Source organism: Hemicordylus capensis, chromosome 5 (assembly GCF_027244095.1).
Source record: "Hemicordylus capensis ecotype Gifberg chromosome 5, rHemCap1.1.pri, whole genome shotgun sequence".
Classification (NCBI taxonomy): Eukaryota; Metazoa; Chordata; class Lepidosauria; order Squamata; family Cordylidae; genus Hemicordylus; species Hemicordylus capensis.
Window position 1 is genome coordinate 238,151,503 of NC_069661.1, and position 20,748 is coordinate 238,172,250.

Below are 20,748 nucleotides of genomic sequence, written 5' to 3' on the forward strand. Positions count from 1 at the left end.
TGATGAGAAGAAGGCAGGGCCTCAACAACTGGCAAGACAGGCAACAGCTGAAGGAAGGAGGATGCAGGCAGCTAGAATGGAGAGGGTGGAGTCAGGAGACGGTGATTGGGATTGCCCTGATTGCAGGGCTTTATTTAAGGCTTGAATGGCTAGGGATGAGGAGATCTGGAGAGATGGGAGTGACTTGGCCCTAGAGATTCCTGGTGAGAAGAGCCCCTCTCCCTGACAGCTGGTGGAGGAAGAGGGTGACAATTAACCCCCTCCCCAGCATTTTTGAGGCCACTTCAAGAGCCTGTGAACAGAAGCAGTGGCAGGGAGGCAGCTGGAGACTGTGGCCCCAGGTGATAGAATTGCGTGATAGAGTTCATAGTCCAGACTCCCCCAATTCAGACTTTGCCTCCCTCATTATGTGGCTCTTGTAAGAACTATGGCTGCTGACTAAACAAGGATGATCTTGTAGAACAAATGTTTCTCACCAAGCCTATCAGGAAAAGGACTACTAAATAGGTCCCCTTGGACTGTCACTCATTTATCCACTTTTTGAAACTGTAACATTTGCCTTGTGTGACCTGAGTATCAACTAATCCCTAGAAGCTGTTGGTTCCTAATAGATCTGACTCTGACCAGTTCACCTGCCAAAGAAATGTATGGAAGAAAATTGACAGTCTGCTCTTTTCTACCTGCTTTGGAAAATGTAGGAAAATTGTATTAGTACCACACAACTAGCGTAAAAGGATCTGGAACATCAAACTTGAATCACAACGCAACAGATTCAGTAACTATAACACAATGGAGCACGTGAAAATGAAGTATAATGAGAAACAGAGGTGCACCTAGGTAATTTTGAAGCCTGGACCTAAAGGCTTTTGGAGCCCTGCCTTGCCCCACCCCCTGCAAATTAAGTATCATCATGCTTGGCCAGATGGCCATACCACCCTGGAGAGACTAAAAAGGATTTGCGGGGGGCCCAGGGGCTATGAAGGCCCTGGACTTCGGCCCGGAAGAGCACCTCTGATGAGAAAACTTTACTTTGGATCAATGAATCATGTAAGATTTAGTGATGTGCACAAAACTGATTTTGTGTTTTGTTTTGAGCTTGAAACAAAATGCAGGCGACAAAAACGTTTCGTCGAAACAGTGGTTGACCCAGTCGTTTCAATGGAACAAAACTGAAAATGTTTTGAGTGTTTCAGCCATAGGGAACAATGGGGAAAATTGAAACACCCCATTGTTCCCCATGGGGGACACCAAAGTGGATTAGGTGGTAGGGCACGATGGGTGCTACTTAACACACAACCCACACAAAAAATGGGCAAAAGCAATTTTTTACACATTTTTAACCTTTCCCCAAACCCCCATAAGATTGGAAGAAAATCAATCAGCAAGGGAAAAACACACCTCCAAATAGGCGCTCGAAAAGTTGAAAAAATATGGTTGTTCTGTTCTCGAAACAGGTTCTTTATTTAAAGGGCATTTTGTTTCAAGCTTGAAACAGCCTGTTTCAAGTCAAAACATTTCAACGTCGTTGAAACATTTTGCACATTTCTAGTAAGAATAGTAATAATGAATAATAAATATGTGATAAAAATACTAGTTAATACATGAAATATAGTAAATGATATCTGACCTAGTTTAAAAAAAACATGCTATACAATACAATTCATAGTATATACACCATCATTACATAACAGACAACAGAAACCTGGTGAATAACTGTTTTGAAAATCTTTATCAAATGTCCAGATGTTAGTCCCATGTTAATTCTTTTAAAAACAAGTATCTTCAATGTAAATAAAGAACCATGTTGAAAAACTTAAAAAATAAAAATTCACATGGGACTAACTTTTGTATTGTATAGTGTGTTGGTGAGGAGAGCTGGGCTTGGGGTAGCAAGCCTGGTTGCATATGAATGGGAGACTAGAAGTGTGAGCACTATAAGATATTCCCCTCAGGGGATGGAGCCGCTCTGGGAAGAGCAGAAGGTTCCAAGTTCCCTCCCTGGCAGCATCTCCAAGATAGGGCTGAGAGAGATTCCTGTCTGCAATCTTGGAGAAGCCGCTGCCAGTCTGTGAAGACAATACTGAGCCAGATAGGCCAATGGTCTGACTCAGTATATGGCAGCTACCTATGTTTCTATGGTCAGATATCATTTACTATTATTTCATGTAATGACTAGTATTTTTATTTCACATTTGATTAATTCTTACATGTTTAATTGATCCAGAGTACACTTTTCTTATTATACTTCATTTCCCATGTATTTCATTGTGATAATAGTTATAGCAAAATTTTACCAACCTGCATGAATTTTACATGTGTAAAATTCATTGCAGGTTAACACTGTAATTTCTGTACAGGTGTTGAAGACCATTTATTACCATAGGCCATTTGAACTTGCCATTTCTTCCATAGGGTTGCACCTCTCCTCTAGAACTGCATGTGATCAGAAGAGCATTTTGCTTATCTCTAAGCAAAGATGAATGGCTTGCCTGCATTCATCTGCATACTGCCAACAGGTCCTTTTGCTATTAATTTTATTTATGTATATTTATTTATTTATTTACATTTTATAGCCCGCTCTTCCTGCAAGGAGCCCAGAGTGGTGTACTACATACTTAGGTTTCTCCTCGCAACAACCCTATGAAGTAGGTTAGTCTGAGAGAGAAGTTACTGGCTCAGAGTCACCCAGCAAGTATCATGGCTGAATGGGGATTTGAACTCAGGTCTCCTCGGTCCTAGTCCAGCACTCTAACCACTACACCACGCTGGCTCTATGCTTTGCAGTACTTGTAAAGAAATAGCACTCCGAGACTAACTGAAAGGATTATAAAATGGTTTAATATTGCATAAGCTTTTGTGGGTTACAACCCATTTCATCAAATGCCAAGTTACTGGAGGAACAAATGAAAACTATGCTTTGTAGTACACAGCCTACTGAAACTAGTAAGGATATCAATCTATATCTTGTATTGGCATATCTAGATTACAGGCTTATACTGGTTTTATAGCAGCTTAACTGCCATGGTGTCCCCCAAATAACCATAGGAATTAACTGGGAAAGGTCCCTACTTCCCTTCACAGAACTACTGTTCCCATGGTTCCCTAGGCAGAGGGAATCATGGTTAACTAATTAAATCAAGTCTGCAATGTAGATATACCCTAAGTTCTGTATGTATTAATTTATAAAAAGGACAATAGATCAAGAGAGCAAGTGAAAAACAGAAAAGTGAAAGTTTATGCTGGAGTCATATTTGGGACTCACTTGGGTCTACAAAGAATTTTTCTTTAGCTGCATTCTAGGCATCCAGAGATAAATATTAGGTGGTATCAAGTAAATGCAACCTAAAAATGCATTTTGGGAAGTTTTCATGGGTAGGATTTGCTTGCACTTATCATCCCATATTTGGGACTCAGAATAATGTTTTTCCTCCAGTCTGATTGGCTATTGACTTTTGAAAGGTTTTTCTTCACAGCAGGCGAAAACTATTTACGTTTCTGCTGTGTCTGCTGTTTGTGGCACACAGTAGTCTGGATGATATAGGCTGATCTCTGGGTAGATAGACTTTTTTGTAGCAGGTAGTATTTGGGGTCCATTCAGGTTTATGCTTCTCTGAATTTCATATTTAATTTTGTAGTGAATCAGAGTGCAAGATGAAAGTAGTAGAATTGCTATGGATGACAAGAAATAGAACTATTTTATCCATCTGTCTGTCTTTCTATCTGTATCCATATTGTATCTGTCCTTTTAAAAATGTATATCCATATATGTTTCTAGAATATAAGGAGCCTCATGGTATTATAAACTCTTTAGTCATGATACAGCTGAAATTAAGGACTTTAAAGTCATTTCAGTGGTGGGAGGGAGTTAAGTACATTCTTAACCCTTCAATTGAAATTAATTATTGTTTGTATGTATGCATGTATGTATGTATTGGTTATTTACACTGCACTTTTCAAACAAATTTTCCAAAGTGGCTTGCATTATGTATCTACGGTCTGAGAGGTCGGAGAGGGTGAAGAGAGGAAGGGGGTAGATTTTTGTCAGCTCCCTGACCTCTCCTAATGAACAACACCCATCTCACCCTACCTGTGCATTCCTGTCTTGGCCAAAGAGGTTTGTTTTTGCAGCCCCAGACCTTCTGAAGGACCAGCTTGATTGCTGCCCTATTCCACCTGTGCCTTCTGTTTGAGTGCTTGACTTGTTCCACCTGTCCCTAAGGACCAGAGATCTCTCATGAGAGGAGAGATTTCTAGAGTCCTTGGCAGCATGCATTCTGGAGGTAGGCCCGTCAGAGGCCCACCTGTAGGCAGCTGGCCCTTGGTGTGGGACTGGGGTCAGGGCGGGGGGGGGGGTCATATCAAGGTGGGGTTGGAGGTCTGGGTTGAATGTTGTTAGTCCTTTTATGGTGTTGTGCCAGGCCTTTTGTTGTCATGTGTTTGGGTTCTCTCGGGCAGAATGATGCAAGGGGGTGGGGGAGGTGTCCAGGAGCTCATCTATTACTGTTGTGGTGGGGAATAGAAGAATTGGCATTGGCAGAGCAGCTGGCCTTTACAGGGGAAGGGAAACTTTTAATTTAGTAACTGTTTACACTTCTGGCTGCCCTGTCAGTTCTCTGGTTTGGGGGAGCAGTTCCAACTTCCCACAGAACCTAGCCTTGCTCCTTTGCAATGCCAGATCAGTTCAGAATAAGACCGAAATCATCCATGACTTGATCATGGATGAGGGCGCCAACCTGGCTTGTATAACTGAGACCTGGATGGGGAAGGCTAGTGGCCCAGTTTGGGTTCAGCTTCTCCCACCAGGCTACTCTGTTGTGGAGCAGGCTAGGGGGAAAAGGCGGTGGGGGGTGGTGTGGCTGTGGTCCGTAAGGATACCATTTCCCTTACCAGGGCCCCTGTGCGACAGTTGACTTACATTGAGTATGTCTTTCTGAGGCTGGCAACTAGGGATAGATTGGGGATTCTGTTGGTGTACTGTCCACCCCACTGCCCAACTGAGCTGATGGAGCTGGTCTCGGGGTTGGTGTTGGAGTCACCCAGACTTTTGGTTCTGGGTGACTTCAATATCCATTGTGAGGCTGACTTGTCTGGTGCGGCTCAGGAGTTCATAGTGGCCATGACAACTATGGGCCTATCCCAGCTAGTTTCAGGACCAACTCATGTTGCCAGCCACACACTTGATTTGGTCTTTTGTTTGGATCAGGGGGCTGTTCTGTGGGTGCGGGATCCTGTTGTTTCCCCATTGTCATGGACGGACCACTACTTGGTTAAGGTTGGTTTTACAGCCACATCCCAGACCTGTAGGGGTGGAGGACCTATTAAGATTCTCTTTATTTAGCAGGGGGAGAGTAACTGGCCCTATCCACCCCCAGCACAGTACCTCCAGTGACTCTTGCTGGTGTCTATCTTGTGTTTCTTTTTAGATTGTGAACCCTTTGGGGACAGGGATCCATCATTTATTATTTCTCTGTGTAAACCGCCCTGAGCCATTTTTGGAAGGGCGGTATAGAAATAAATAATAATAAATAATATTAAGATGGTCCACCCCAGATGGCTGCTGGACCCAGAAGGATTCCAAAATAATAATAATAATGAACAGAGGGAAAATAACAAAAACAGAAGGAATAGAACTGCCCAATGGAAACAACATCAAGAACCTGGAAGAGTAAGAACATTACAAATACTTGAGCATTCTCCAGGCTGATAACATCGCACACACTGAAGTTAAAAGAAAAATTGGAAGTGAATACATCAGGAGAGTCAGAAAAATCCTCAAGTCCAAACTCAATGGCGGGAACATCATACAAGCCATAAACACCTGGGCTATACCTGTTATTAGATACACTGCAGGAATAATAGACTGGACCCAGGCAGAGCTAGAGACGCTAGATCGTAAGACCAGGAAAATCATGACCATCAATCATGCTCTGCACCCCTGCAGTGATGTAGATAGGCTCTATCTCCCTCGCAGCTCAGGTGGAAGAGGAATGCTGCAAGTCCATCAAACAGTAGAGGAGGAGAAAAGAGGCCTTGAAGAATATATAAGGGACAGTGAAGAAGATGCACTTCAAATGGTCAAGAACGCGAAACTATTCAACACCAATGAAACAAAACAGGCCTACAAGAAAGAACAAGTCAAGAACCGAGCAGAAAAATGGAGAAATAAGCCCCTGCATGGTCAATATTTGCACAGTATAAGTGGAAAATCAGACATCACCAAGACCTGGCAATGGCTTAAGAATGGCAACTTGAAGAAAGAAACAGAGGGTTTAATACTGGCTGCACAAGAACAGGCACTAAGAACAAATGCAATAAGAGCAAAAGTCGAAAAATCCACAACAAACAGCAAGTGCAGCCTTTGTAAAGAAGCAGATGAAACAGTGGACCACCTGATCAGCTGTTGTAAGAAGATCGCACAGACTACAAACAAAGGCATGACAAGGTAGCAGGGATGATACACTGGAACATCTGCAAAAAATACAAGCTACCTGTAGCCAAGAATTGGTGGGACCATAAAATTGAAAAAGTGGTAGAAAATGAAGATGTAAAAATATTATGGGACTTCTGACTACAAACAGACAAACATCTGCCACACAATACACCAGATATCACTGTAGTCGAGAAGAAAGAAAAACAAGTCAAAATAATCGACATAGCAATACCAGGGGATAGCAGAATAGAAGAAAAAGAAATAGAAAAAATCACCAAATACAAAGATCTACAAATTGAAATTGAAAGGCTGTGGCAGAAGAAGACCAAAATAATCCCTGTGGTAATTGGCGCCCTGGGTGCAGTTCCAAAAGACCTTGAAGAGCACCTCAACACCATAGGGGCCACAGAAATCACCATCAGCCAATTACAAAAAGCAGCTTTACTGGGAACAGCCTATATTCTGCGACGATATCTATAACCATTGACAATAAAATTCTGGCATCCCAGGTCCTTGGGAAGGACTCGATGTCTGGATAAAACAAACCAGTCATTAACACCTGTCTGACTGTGTAAACAAGAAATAATAATAATAATTCGATTTCTATACCACCCTTCCAAAAATGGCTCAGGGCGGTTTACAAAGAGAAATAACAGATAAGATGGCTCCCTGTCCCCAAAGGGCTCACATTCTAAAAAGAAACATAAGACACACACCAGCAACAGTCACTGAAAGTACTGTGCTGGGGGTGGATAGGGCCAGTTACTCTCCCCCTGCTAAATAAAGAGAATCACCACAGTAAAAGGTGCCTCTTTGCCCAGTTAGCAGGGGTAGAGTAACTGCATTGGAGAGCATTGGAGAGTTTGGATGTTGGTGTTGCCAGTGATTCTGTCGATGCCCTGATGGGAACCTGGAATAGGGAACCCATCAGGGCAGTAGACATGATCCCTCCTAAGCGTCCTTTCCGACATGTTTTAAAAGTGACCCCTTGGTATACAGAGGAGTTACGGGGTCTGAAGCAGCAATGTAGGTGACTGGAACACACGTGGAGGAGAACTCAGCTTGAATGTGAAAGGACATAGCACAAAGCCCATTTGAAGGTTTATGCAGAGGTGGTACATGTGGCAAAAAAACACCAGTTTTGGTCTGTGCGCATTGCTTCTGCAGGGTTTGCATCTAGCATATCTGTCCCATGTTGTGAGGAGTTTGATTCAGGCTCCTTCCAATTCGAACCAATCTCCATGTTCTTTGTTCTGATGCGATGCTTTTAATGGGTTCTTTTCAGACAAAATCTCTTGTATTTTGTTTGGCCTACAGCTGCAATAAAAGAACTGACTGACTCTTATATTCGGGCCAACTTGGACTCCACTGTTTCTACAGAGTCTATTAAGGTGGTGTCCAGCAATCCTTCTTGCAGTATTAGATTGGATCAGTTTCAATCTGTGATGCCTGATGACATGGACAGGCTGCTTGGAGCGGTGCGGCCTACCACTTCTTCTCTGGATCCTTGCCCGACTTGGCTGCTTCTATCTAGGAGGGAAATTGTTGGAGTTGGCCTAGTTAATATCATTAATTCATCACTGAGGGAGAATGGGATGCCTCCTTGTTTAAAGGAGGCAATGATTAGACCACTTCTTAAGAAGCCTTCCCTAGATCCCTCAGTGATGGATAGTTATAGGCCAGTCTCCAATCTCCCATGGTTGGGCAAGGGGATTGAGAGAGTGGTAGCTAACCAGCTCCAGGTGGTTTTGGAGGAAACCGATTATCTAGACTCATTTCAGACTGGCTTTAGAGCGGGCTATGGGGCTGAGTCTGCCTTGGTTGGCCTTGTCAGCAATCTGGCCACCCGGAAGGGAAGTCCAGGAAGATATTCCACAATACAAACTGGGCTGCAGAAGTGAAATACGGGTTGGGAATAGTTCTCTCTATCTGGCTTGGGCTGAAAGCTGTCGACACGAGGGTTGACAAACGTTGTCTTCCAACGGCTAACCAAAAGCTGTTGACATGCTTTATAGTCCAAGCTGATAAGTCTCAGCTGGCAGAGACTCAAGGCTTATCAGCCCTCTGCAAGAGTCGTTTACTTCTCCTGATAGTTTCCAGCTGTGTTCTTCGTCTTGTGACACGCCTCTGTTGTGGAGTCAGTGGGGGTGGCCTACACAGCTCATCTTCTGATTTGTCCATCGCTGTCTCTGATACCTCAGACTGCTGTGGCTGCTCTGAACCATCAGCTGAACCTGCCTCAACCGTCTCTTGGGAACTGACAGCTGGGCTCTGCCCCTCAGGCACCCCTGCATTGGCTGAAAGGCTGTCAGCTTCCCCTTCCTCCTCGCTATCTGAGAGCGAGGGCATGACAGGCCTGATGGATGACCTTTACTGTGGAATTGACAGAGGGAGTGTAACTCTGTTGGTTCTTTTGGATCTCTTGGCAGCGTTTAATACCATCAGCCATGGTATCCTTCTGGATGGCCTGGGGGATTTGAGGATAGGAGGCACTGCTTTGCAGTGATTCCGCTCCTGTTTCTCAGGCAGATTCCAGATGGTGGAGCTTGGTGACAGTTTCGCCTTAAAACAGGAGCTATTATATGGAGTCCCTCAGGGCTCTATTCTGTCAGCAATGCTTTTTAATATTTACAAGAAACCGCTGGGTAAGGTCATCAGGAGAATTGGTGCAGGGTGTTATCAGTATGCTGATGACACCCAAATCTATTTCTCCTCCTCATCATCATCATCATCATCAGGAAATGGCATTCACTCCCTAAATGCCTGCCTACAGGCAGTAATGGGCTGGATGAGGGATAGCAAATTGAAGCTGTATGCAAGCAAGATGGAGGTGCTCATTGTGAGTGATCAGAATTTAAGGGATGAGTTAGATCTTCCTGTGCTGGATGGGGTTACACTCCCCCAGAAGGAACAGCTATGCAGCTTGGAAGTGCTCTTGGAGTGCCAGGAGCGCTTTCTATTAACTTCGGCTGATTCGACAGCTGCGTCAATTCCTTGACGAGAACAATCTCAAAACAGTGGTGCAATCAGTTGGTAACCTCCAGGCTCGACCACTGCAATGCACTCTACATGAGGCTACCTTTGTACGTAGTTCAGAAACTTCAGTTAGTTCAAAATGTGGCAGCCAGATTGATCTCTGGGGTAATCCGGAGAGACCATATTATGCCCATCTTAAAATAATTGCACAGGCTGCCAATTTGTTTCCGGGCGAAATACAAAGTGCTGGTTATTACCTTTAAAGCTCTGAATGGCTTGAGTCCAGGCTACCTTAGAGAGTGCCTTCTTCGGTATGATCCCCATCGCTCATTGAGGTCATCTGGAGAGGCCCATCTCCAGTTACCACCAGTACGTCTGGTGGCGACTTGGAACCAGGCCTTTTCTGTAGATGCTCCTGGTCTATGGAATGCACTCCTGGCAGATATCCGCAGTTTAGGCTTGCTGTTGGCCTTTAAGAGAGTTCTAAAAACTTATTTGTTTGGCCTGGCCTTCCAAGGTTTGTAAAGTGTTTTTTCAAGTATTTTAATTCGTTTTAAATTTTTAAAAATGTTTTTGAATTGTTTTTATATTGTTTTTAGCACTGTGTTTTGAATTGTGTGTTTTTATGTCTTTTTAGAGTTGTTGTACACTGCCCAGAGCCTTTGGATGGGGCGGTTTATAAATGTAATAAATAAATAAATAAATATCTCATTAAAAACCATAGAATATAATTTACAAAATAGATAAAATTACACAATAACATTAAAGCCCAGCAGAACACAATTAAAAACTTCAGAGTCAAAAAAACAACAACACTTTCTGGAATAAAATTGTTTTAAAATGTCATCTAAAAATGGGAAAGTGAGATTTAACTTTGGCGGGATGGTGCTCTTTGTGTGTTTTCTGCCTCAGTGGCATATATGTGACTTTTGCCATTCTATCAATCTTCCAGTTTTTACACAACTGCTATTTAATAGGATTAGCTACAGGTTTATGCCTTTGATTGGCAGTTAGTATGTTTGCCTCGATTAAAGATTTCCTTCCTAACCATGCCTTAGTGTCCCTTTTTTACTATTCATTCAAAAAGCCAAAAAGAATATTGATATGATTAAATGGAATTTTTTTGTTTGTTATCAGATGAATTGCATATATATTTTCTGTACAGGTGGCCCTCTTTTTTCATGGGGGTTCCATTCCAGCCTATTACTACGAGTATGGAAAGCACTAATAAAGAAATTCCCTGTGGGAATCTAGGGATTAGGTTCATAACAAAAAATGCCAAAAAAGGGAGAAGTGGGGTAAATAAGTGTAGAAATGCACAGTACCTTGTTCTCTGGGGCTCCAGAAATGCCCTCGAAACCCCCCCAATTGGCCAAATATTTGGCAAATATTCACCAAAAAATGTTGTTGCTTTAAAGAAAGCCTCAAAAGGGCTCTGTGCTGTAAAATGGTGGCTGGAAGTGATACTGTACTAGAAACGAGGGCCACTTGTATAAGCTGGTTCTATTATGACAATTCTCTATATAATGATTCCCACACCATTCTGTTAATTTTGATTGCTGTAAGTAGCAGTTTAAACATTTTCAAGAGCAGATGAGCATGAAGAAAACCTTTTCCTCGTTCACCCTTTGCCAGGACCATTAGGCCTGAGAATGGTGTGATGTCAATAATATGATTTAATTGTTTATGTTGAGAGGGGCTGATCCTCAACAGTGTCATAAGACTTCCTAGCAGCAATATAGATATATTTGCTCTGCCTTCCCCAAAGGAGGAACTGGGTGTAAATATAATAAATAAAGGCTAATGTTGTACATGCTGAATAATGTCCATATGTGCAACAGCGACGAGGAGATATGTTGCCAGTTTCCCCTTCCTTCTGCAGCCTTCTCTGCCTTCCGAGGGAGGTTTATAGGACCCTTAGGGACATATTTTCAGGAGGCACAGAGGGCTGCGGAAGAAAGGGAGAACCAGCTAAAATTGCACTCTCCTGTTATGCTTATGAAATGGTACTTGGTGCATGCAACTTCAGTCTGGATGTCAGCTAGTGATGTCAGATACTGTGTCAGCATTGCAAGGAAATAATTCTTGACCTCTCCACTAATTTGCACAGATTTTAACCATTCTGTTTTCCTCTTGTTCTTGTTATCCCCCATGTCATTTAAGATCCACCAGCAGAAGAGGATCCCTCACCTTGTGCCCCTGACTCTTCACACGGGCGTCAGTGTCAGAATGGCACAGTGTGCAGAGCAGGATGGGAGGGGCCCAAGCATGGTATTACCAACTTCGACAACTTTGCCTTTGCCATGTTAACTGTGTTTCAATGCATCACCATGGAGGGCTGGACAGATGTGCTGTACTGGGTACGTATGCGGAACCAATCTGTGGTGGTGAGGATGCAATGCTCCTTAGTCATGCTCAAAACCTGACATTGCTGCATCACCATACTGCTCACTGACTGTCATGCAAAGGGGGTGATTAGTAAGTTAATAGCTCAAGTGAATGTAGTATATCAAGGGGCCATCGGATCACTTTTCACTGTTATGTACTAACCTTTCAGTGCTGTCTTTTGACGCAGAATGATTAGAGGTAGAATTTTTACTTTCAGGATGAGCACTATGTTTTTACTGATAACTTTATATTTGAGGGACTGTTCTTGCATGTGAAGTATCCCTCCCAGATCCAAATTAATAAAGCAGCAGAATATCTTGCTAACTAAAGAACTGCATTGCACTTAATAGTCTTGCTATCAGCTGAGACACCAGCTTCCAGAGACCTGTATAGATAGCTAATAAAGGCATCTGGATCTCACTCACTCACCCAGTGATAGCAATATCAAAATTGTTAAGAGATTTCCATCAGAAAAAGCTGAAATCTGATACATAAGTAGCTCAAGGCACCTCAATCACTAAAGAGAGAGATAGTGTCTAAAACAGTGACATTATATTTTTTTATTTCAAAACTCACAAAATCTGCTTTATAACAGTGGCCTGCACACCATCACAAAACCCACCAGGCATGGATTGGGTGGTGAGAGACCTCTTTTTAATACACTGAATTATCCTCAGATTGTGGGGGAGAGATTTCCAGCACCAGCTAGAAATGATTGCAATATTCACGCTATATTTATTAATACTGAGATAAAGATCACAGATCTAAAAGGAATCTCCAGGATTACCAAGTCATCCTGCTGATGTAAGATTGACTAAATAGTCAGTCTGCCCATGACAAATATTATGCATGATGGAGAACTGAAAGCATGTGGAACACTCTAAATAACCAACACCTGTAAAACAAAAATTGCCTTCATACCTATTATGTTCTTGTTTTCATTTTATGAGACAAATATAACACAACTATAACCTCTTACTCAAACATGCACACACACTAGATTTGAGAGGGGCATCTCCTCTGTGACACAAGGCTCTGATGATTGCAACCTGGGTTGCTGGCTTCTGCTTTTGGACGGTCCCTGTTCTCAATGGATGATAGCAGCCCAAGGGAACAAGTCAGCAAGCCTGCCTTTGAAGCAGCAAGGTTTAGACGTGCTGACCTGTAAAAGTCCCTTCCATCCTCCAGCATGTCTGAAATTGCACTCTTGAGCTTTAGTGAAAAAGCTTGGAACTGAAGCTCACAGTTGCCCTGGAAACTCCTGTCAGGAAATCAAATTGGAGAAGAAACTAGGCAATAGATATAATTTACTTTGCTGACAGCCTTGACATGTTTTCTGAGCTTTTTGCATCCCCCTGCAGCCTGTTGAAGCCCATTGAGGAAGATGCAGTGATGAGGAACACAGTGATATTGCCACAAAATAGGGGAAATAATGTTTTATACAGAACCAGCACCCCACAATTTTCGCCAGCTGTGTTTGTGCTTTCTCACCCTTTATTCTTAAGTGTGCATAGGCTTGAATTAGCATGGCCTCTCCACACAAGGGGAATGATATATTTAGCAGAATGCACCTCTTTGCATGCTTCCCATACATGTTTTTTCCAAGAAAGAACTGATGCTTTGTTTTAGGTTTGTTTGTTTAAAGGAAATATATATCTAGAACTGCAGCAGATTTTGGCATGGTTGTGAAATCTAACAAAGAATAAACTCAGGGAAGAAAAAAGCCCATCCTCTCTGATTAATTCCAAGTATCTGTCTGCCAAAACAAGATGACAGGTCTTGGGTGCCCATGTTCTGTTGCACTGAGAAGCCATGACGCCAATTTGTTTAGTGTCTCAGACAATACCTGCCAATTCCAGAGGGCATTAAAAGAAAATCCCTGACTGTTGTTCATTGAAATGCTACCTCAATTGGATTTGTTCAAATGCAGAAGTGCCCATTGTCTAATACAAAGCTCTAAAAGAGTGGTAATGTAAGCAATGACTGGTCAGAACAATTTAACTCCTTTAGCTCTTTTTGTATAAAATGTGCATTCGCCCTTCTTTCAGAGCTACCAATTATGGTATATTCCTTGAGAGAGAACTTGAAATTGATTGATTATTGATAGGCACACCAAAAATCCTGTACTTGAAATGAATGGGAAATGCCTTGGCTTCTCACAGCTTCATTTGAATATCCTTCCTACTTAATGTAGAAGGCACTGGCTCATTTCAGATGTACTGCCTATCCATACTTTTGTGCTATGTGAAAGAGCTTGCAATGAGCTCATGCACTCCTCCCCTTCCCTACCCCTCCAGCCTCCCCTCATACATACAACCCTTCCTTCCTTTCGTTTTCTGGTTTGCAATAAAGAATAATTTGCCATGAGACTCAAACTGAGATTCTATAACAATGTATTTATTGCATCTACATTCTGCCCTTCCTCCAAAAAGCTTAGGGCAGCTTCCATAGTTCTTCTCACCTTATTTTAACTTCACAGTAACCCTGTGAGATAGGTTAGGCTAAAGTTTCCTCATTGCACTTCATGCCTAGTGGGAATTTGAACCCAGGTCTCTCCTATCCACTACTGTAATATCTACATTACACTGGCTTGTTTTGATCATAGTTTGCAAGTCACGTGCAAACCATATTTTTCTCATTCAAATATGTCAACAAACTATGATTTGCCACATACCAGGGAGGGAAGGTCCAGTGCATGAGGGTAGAGATGTGCAGGAACCAGCAGACGGCCAGTTTGGTGGTGGGGGAGTTACCTTTAAGGAGCAAGGAGGGTGCTCTCCCACCCACCGGCACATTTTCCCTGACGGCGCTGTGCTCAAAATCACTAGTGCGGGATGGCATCTATTTTGAAAACAGTGCCGGCGGGGGAAACGCAGCGGGGGGAGGGGGTAAGAGCACCCTCCCTGCTCCTTGAAGGCACCCCACCACCACCACTGAACTGGCCGGACCAGTTTGGAGGTCCAGAAAAGGACCTCCGAACCAGTTCATGCACATCCCTACATGAGGGTAGGGGGAGGAGGGCGAATACAAGACTAATGCTCATTCCAGTCTCATTCATGGAGCACCAAACCATGATTTAGCATTATGTCTGAACCAAGCCAGTGAAATGAATTGAAATTTGTAGGAAGCTAGTAAAGAAGGCCTCTGTCTAGTGTCCTGGTCGGGAACGATGTTATTAACATTCCTGCCTTTCTGATGTCCTTTTGTTCCCATTCTTCATTACCTTGTTCTTCTCTCTATCTTTTTCTAACTGATGTTTTTGCCATCACTGAGAGCCATTCCACTTTTCAAATGTGAAAAGTGAGAGTTAACCTCAGCAGTAATCTTTTGAAACAAATATTCATAGGTAATTGAGTATTGCATCCATGTTATAGATGCCCAATTGGATACACCTTAAAACCCAAATTTTGATGTGAAGTGCAAAATTGTTCAATGTGAAGGACATCTTATATTTAATAGAATGCTACATACTCTCCTAGTGTGCATTAATGGAGTGAGGACATTGATAATTATGGAAAAGCAGGACTTGGTAAAGTCAACTAGAATTATGGTATTTAGAAATAATAACTGATGGGTATTGCATTACATTATGTATGCAACATGTGTCATCAAAATACTTTTCTTTCAGTGGGTACACACAGTGCTTCCAGTTAAAGTGTTATCATTGTGTTAAGGTGAAGATTTCATTCACTAATCACACTAAACATGAAATTAATGTCAGAATTAGAGAATCCATTATTGTAGAAGTTTGTTCCAAACGTAAAGTGATTTCTAAAATCTGCAATGCTTTGCCATTCATTGCATGCTTTTTACCCAGGAGGTAGACTCAGTATTCTCACATTTCATAAGCAAGAAGTCCCAACTCTTTATGCAGTCTTAAAATTACTACATCCAAGATGTGGTGCAGTTATGAAACAAAAAAAAAAGAGATGCATGAAAAGGCTTATACATTAAGAGGAATATTGCTAATATCTTAGCTGTGACTATGCAAATAGGACTTGCTCTACACTGAAAAGGTAGATTTAAAAATGGAATTAAAAGTGGGGGGCTTGCAAATCCTTGCAGGTTAGCTGCTCATGTTCAGAGTTTTCTCCTGAGGCAGAGGAAAGTTGGGTGACATCTCTGCCCCCATTCCCAGCCTCATATACAGGACAGGATGTCTATCTGTATGCTGAGCCAAGGACATGTTTACCAAGGGAAATGAGAAAGATTTACTCCTAGCCTGCTGTGTAAGCCAGTGTTTGGAAAGTAGATTGGCCAGAGGGAAATTGATGTCAGAAATAAGTCTCACAGGTGCTCTGTGAGATGTACCGTTGCTGCAGATGGGCACCAGAATTTAACTCAGCACCAGAATTTACATTGAGGTATGTGATTCTGATGACCTCCCCTTCCCCTGGAAGCCCTCTATAATTTGAAAATATGTCCCTGGTGGTCATGCAGCCCTCAAGTACATATTTTTGGATGACACAAACGATTTCTAGGAAATTGCCAGAATTCATATACTCCCACCAGAAGTGCCAGTGCTGCAATGCTGTTGCCCAGAGATGCAGGTTTTGGGCGGTATGAAAATATGTTGATTGATTAATTAATTAAGTCTGGAACTTGTCTGCAGCACTGGCATGTGAACATCTCATGCAGCACCAATGCTTCATAAGTTAAGATGTCAGCCACAATTTTTAATAATTAACTAATAGAATTGCTAGTTTTCTGCCTCTGGACTGTTTTGATGACGACGATGATGATGATACTATAATAATAGACAACTTTATTTGTTAGCACCCTATAACAAATTGTTCTCTAGGCAGCTCACAACACAATGTTTTAAAAAATCCAATAAAAATACATAAAACATGACAAACAAATCACAACACACACACACACACACACACACAATCAAAATACAGCACAAACCATTAAAAAACATTTTAAATCAATTTTAAAAATCAGTTTTAAAAAGCCTGAGTCTTCACCTGGCTTCTACAGTACAAGAACAAAGTGATGGTACCAGGCGAGCTTCACTGGGGAGGCTATTCCATAAACATCGTGCCACCACCGAAAAGGTCCTCTTCCTAGAAGCCACCAGACTCACTTCATTTGACAAGGGCACTTGTACAGGGCCTTCAAAGAAGATCTGAGTCAGGACATATGGGGCAAGGCGCTCTCTCTCAGGTAACCTGGTCCCAAGTCAGTAGGAAGAACCCTACACCCTTACAGTAAGCAGGATCCAGACTACATTCGGCATTACTAAGTCCCACTGAAATTAATGGAACTTAAGTTAGTCATATGTCATTTATTTCAGTGGTGCTTAGTCATGATTCACTTGATCTGGATGATGCTTACCACCTCCAAGCACAGGGAGCCAATGTCGCTTGTAGCTTCATGATGCCTTTTTTGTGTCAAGTTGTTGCTTAGACTCATGTGACTTAAGCTGCAATCTAATAATAAAAATATCTGTGTTTGAGGGAAGGCAGTTCACATACAGCTCTCCAAAGATGCTGCTGGCCCAGCCTAAGGAAATGTTGCTGATCAGCGTCCATTCCATATTAGCAAGAGTGTAGTATAGTGATCATTGACACATCCGATTAGACAAAATTAGTGATGTTGGGACAGCAACAGCAACATCCTCGAAGGTATACACAATCTGCTCATGAATGTTTTCAACACTGTTATATATTCAGAATAGCTTTTATTGTTTCTAGCCAATGGCCATTACAATACACACCAAGCATAATGACATCAACAAAATAATAATTTTATTTATTGGCTGCCACATAATAATTGTTCTCTGGGTGGCTCACAAAGTAAAACTACTTTTAAAAAAAGGAAAATCATCAGAACAAATAATTATAAATTATCCTTTCCCTTTAAGATTAAAAAAAATGCCCCTTGACATTCTACACAATTTTGAGCCAGAAAGTTAATAGATATCTTCCTTACTGCCAGTGCATACAATGCTATAGTATGAGTGACAAACTTATCTGCATGGCCAGCAGCCACCTAATTTTAAAATCATCTGATTTCACTTCTGAAATCTTTTGGAAACATTTGGATATAATCTGGGTCAGTTTATAATAGGGAGGTGTAGTCTGTGTCCATTGTGTGAATTTGCCCTAAGAGCAGACCTGAGGGTCTGTTTCTCTTCTGTCGTGATTGATATATTCTACTTTGAACTGAGTATGGTAATATGCTTGAGAAAGCTGTAGTCTAATAGATGTGCCAGTGCTTTTTATGTTGCAGCTTGAAGTATGAGAAACCATTACTAAAGAGAATGGAGAATTTACAGCTTATATTACTGCTTCTTATTATCTTTATTTTCAAGCGTTTTAATTGACTATGTAAATCAGTGCACAGTGTGCATTTTGGTACTGTTTACATACACACACACCAACCAACCATGGAGTTTTGCATCTTTCATTGTTGGAAAATGGAAAACTCTTGGCTTGGAGGGGTGAAGCAGTTCAGTAAACCAGGAAGCATTATTTTTATATTATCAGTCTTGTAATTATAAATATAAAATAAAAGCAGAAGGGAGAGCCACTAGATTTCAAACAGAAATGAACTCTTAACATTTTGAGACCCAGTGTCCCAAAAGATGGTTTCATGCTTCAGGTCAGTACTTCATTCTTTTTGAAATGAATTTACAAAGCCTTTAAAGATGAAGAGATTTTTTAAAATAACCAAGTAGCATAGGCATAGAGAGAAAAGAATGGTAATTCTGTAGCATTCACAATAAAAGAATAATCAGCTCTCCTGTGTAAATAGCCTTTGAATGTTATGGGTATCTTCTTTTTAATTACATGTGGGGAGGGAAGCAATCTTTTCCATTTAAAAAAGAATAACATGCTTATACTGCCTGCCAAGGTCACCCTCTAGGCAAATATACAGTGATCAAAGTCATTTTGAAAGTCCTTGAGGGAATTAGTACAGGTCACAGAAAATCAGTGCTAAAATAAAATAGATTGGCATGGATGGCTTGAGCAGGAAGGTAAAAGTAATAATAAAGTTGTGCCGTCGAGTCGGTGTTGACTCCTGGTGACCACAGAGCCATCTGGTTTTCTTTGGTAGAATACAGGAGGAGTTTACCGTCAGGGGCGTAACAAAGGGGGGGGCAGGCAGGGCACGTGCCCTGGGCGCCAGGTGAAGGGGGGCGCCAAAGTGCCTGCCATGCCCCGCCCACTTGCCCCCACAAAATTTTTTTTTATTAATTTTTTTTAATCCCCCCCAATCGCAGGGGCACTGATGTGCGGATGGGCAGAAGCCTCAGCACCGGGTGCCGCTCACAACCCCCGCCTTCGGGCGCCCTGCGCCCCGCGGTGCTCATCGCCGCGGCCTCTGGGCGCCCCGCATACTCCGACCGCGGGTCCCGCTGAGGAGATGGCTGCGGGGGTGCCTCTGTGTGTCCTCCTACCCCCTAGCCCTCCCACGGTGGTGGCGGGGGCGGCAGCAGCTGCTGCTGCTGCTGCAGAGCGACGCTGGGGCCTGCTGTTTGGCCCGGTGTCGCTTTGTCCCAACTTCCAATCCCATCCCAACTGCAAGGTGGTGCGCCTGCGCAATTAAATCGGCCGCGCGGCAGGCAGCAGCACAAAATATATCTCTGGTGGGGAGAAGGAGGGGGGAGGAGGCAATGGCGAGGAGAACAGCGGCCCCACAAGGGAGCCCAGCAGCGGCGGGCCCCTTTGGTGAAAATGGCAGTCTATTAACTGCCGGTACTGGAGAGTCCCCATCCCCCGCAATGTTTTTTCTCACATGTTTGTAAAGTAAGTAGCTGGGATGGGGAGTGGGGGGCTGCGGAGGGAGAGTTAGTGAAGCCTAACTCAGTGTCCCAAAGGGAGGTACAAACCAATCTCTCCTTGCCTCGCAGCAGCGGCCAGGTGATTGACTTTAGTTGAGAGCGAGTGAGCCAGCTTCAGCCTGCTGCCTGGCCCTGCCTGCTTGCACATGGCTGGAGACAGAGACTTTCGAGGGAACTGAGAGGCAGTCGGGACTCGGGAGGGACTGGAGTCAGTTCGTGTTTGTTTGCTCACTCATGCAAATTAAGGTGGGTGGTCGGCAGCCTGTGAATTAACAAAATGGAACGCAGCAGCTTCCTTCCAAAGTATCATGATGTATGTTAATTCCTCTAAAAATGGATGTGCCCTCTCTCGCCTAATCCGTCTTTCTCCAAGTGTCCTTTTAAAAATGACTTTTAGGTCCTCAACACTTAAATATGTGTTCAAACGTATTCAAAGTATGTTTGAATATAACCTCAATGTTTGCAAACTGTTTGCCACTTGCACTGATTGTATATCAAACATAGGCTTTTACAAAAGAGGAATGCTCCCAGCGGCTGGGCGGGGGTGGGGTGGGGTGGATGAGAGGCTCAGTTCCTGCTGTATGATAATAAAACGAAGGTGCGAGGCTGAATCAGCAATGGAACCGCCACAACTTCCTTCCAAATAAGTATGTTAATTCCTCTGGATGTGCCCTCTCTAATCCTCCTCTCTCCAAGTTGCAAATATTTGGGGCGGGGGAGAGAGGGGTAAATAGGTTCCTTCTGCAAGAATCCAAGCAAAATCAATCCAGGGGTGATTTTCTAGGTAAAAACATAGCTTTAAAGATCACACAAGCCCCAACCCACCCCTCCCAAAATCAATACTAGTTTTACATTACTAGTGTACATTACTAGTTTTAGCTCCATCTGATCAGATTAATCAGATTAAAAAAAAATAAACCAGAGCAAAAGAACCAAAGACATTCCTGCTCTTCAAAGTGGCTGACAAGGCTTTGCACTGTCAAGGGCCATTTGAGATGTGAAGGTTTTTAACATTAGACCTGAACAAAAGCTGGTTACAACATGAAAATAATATGCACATCTAGAGAGATGATATTGTTTTGTGTTTCCTCTTTAGTCACTGGCTGTGATTTTAATTGTGCTGGAGAATCTCTATTAGTATTAGCATATGGAGAGATTTCAC

The 20,748-nt window shown here is 42.6% G+C and overlaps 1 protein-coding gene across 32 annotated transcripts in view; it reads left to right on the plus strand.

The window, feature by feature from the left end:
• The window catches only part of CACNA1C (calcium voltage-gated channel subunit alpha1 C), an 852,604-nt gene that overhangs the window by 551,870 nt on the left and 279,986 nt on the right, over positions 1-20,748 (plus strand). For 29 of the 32 annotated variants that reach the window (XM_053254970.1, XM_053254974.1, XM_053254969.1 and 26 more), the window contains one exon: positions 11,570-11,766. In XM_053254970.1, coding sequence (XP_053110945.1) covers positions 11,570-11,766 — 197 coding nt within the window. Of the gene's footprint in view, positions 1-11,569; positions 11,767-19,412; positions 19,552-20,748 lie in introns of those variants that run through there. The other 3 variants (XM_053255004.1, XM_053255002.1, XM_053255003.1) reach the window with 3 other exon arrangements.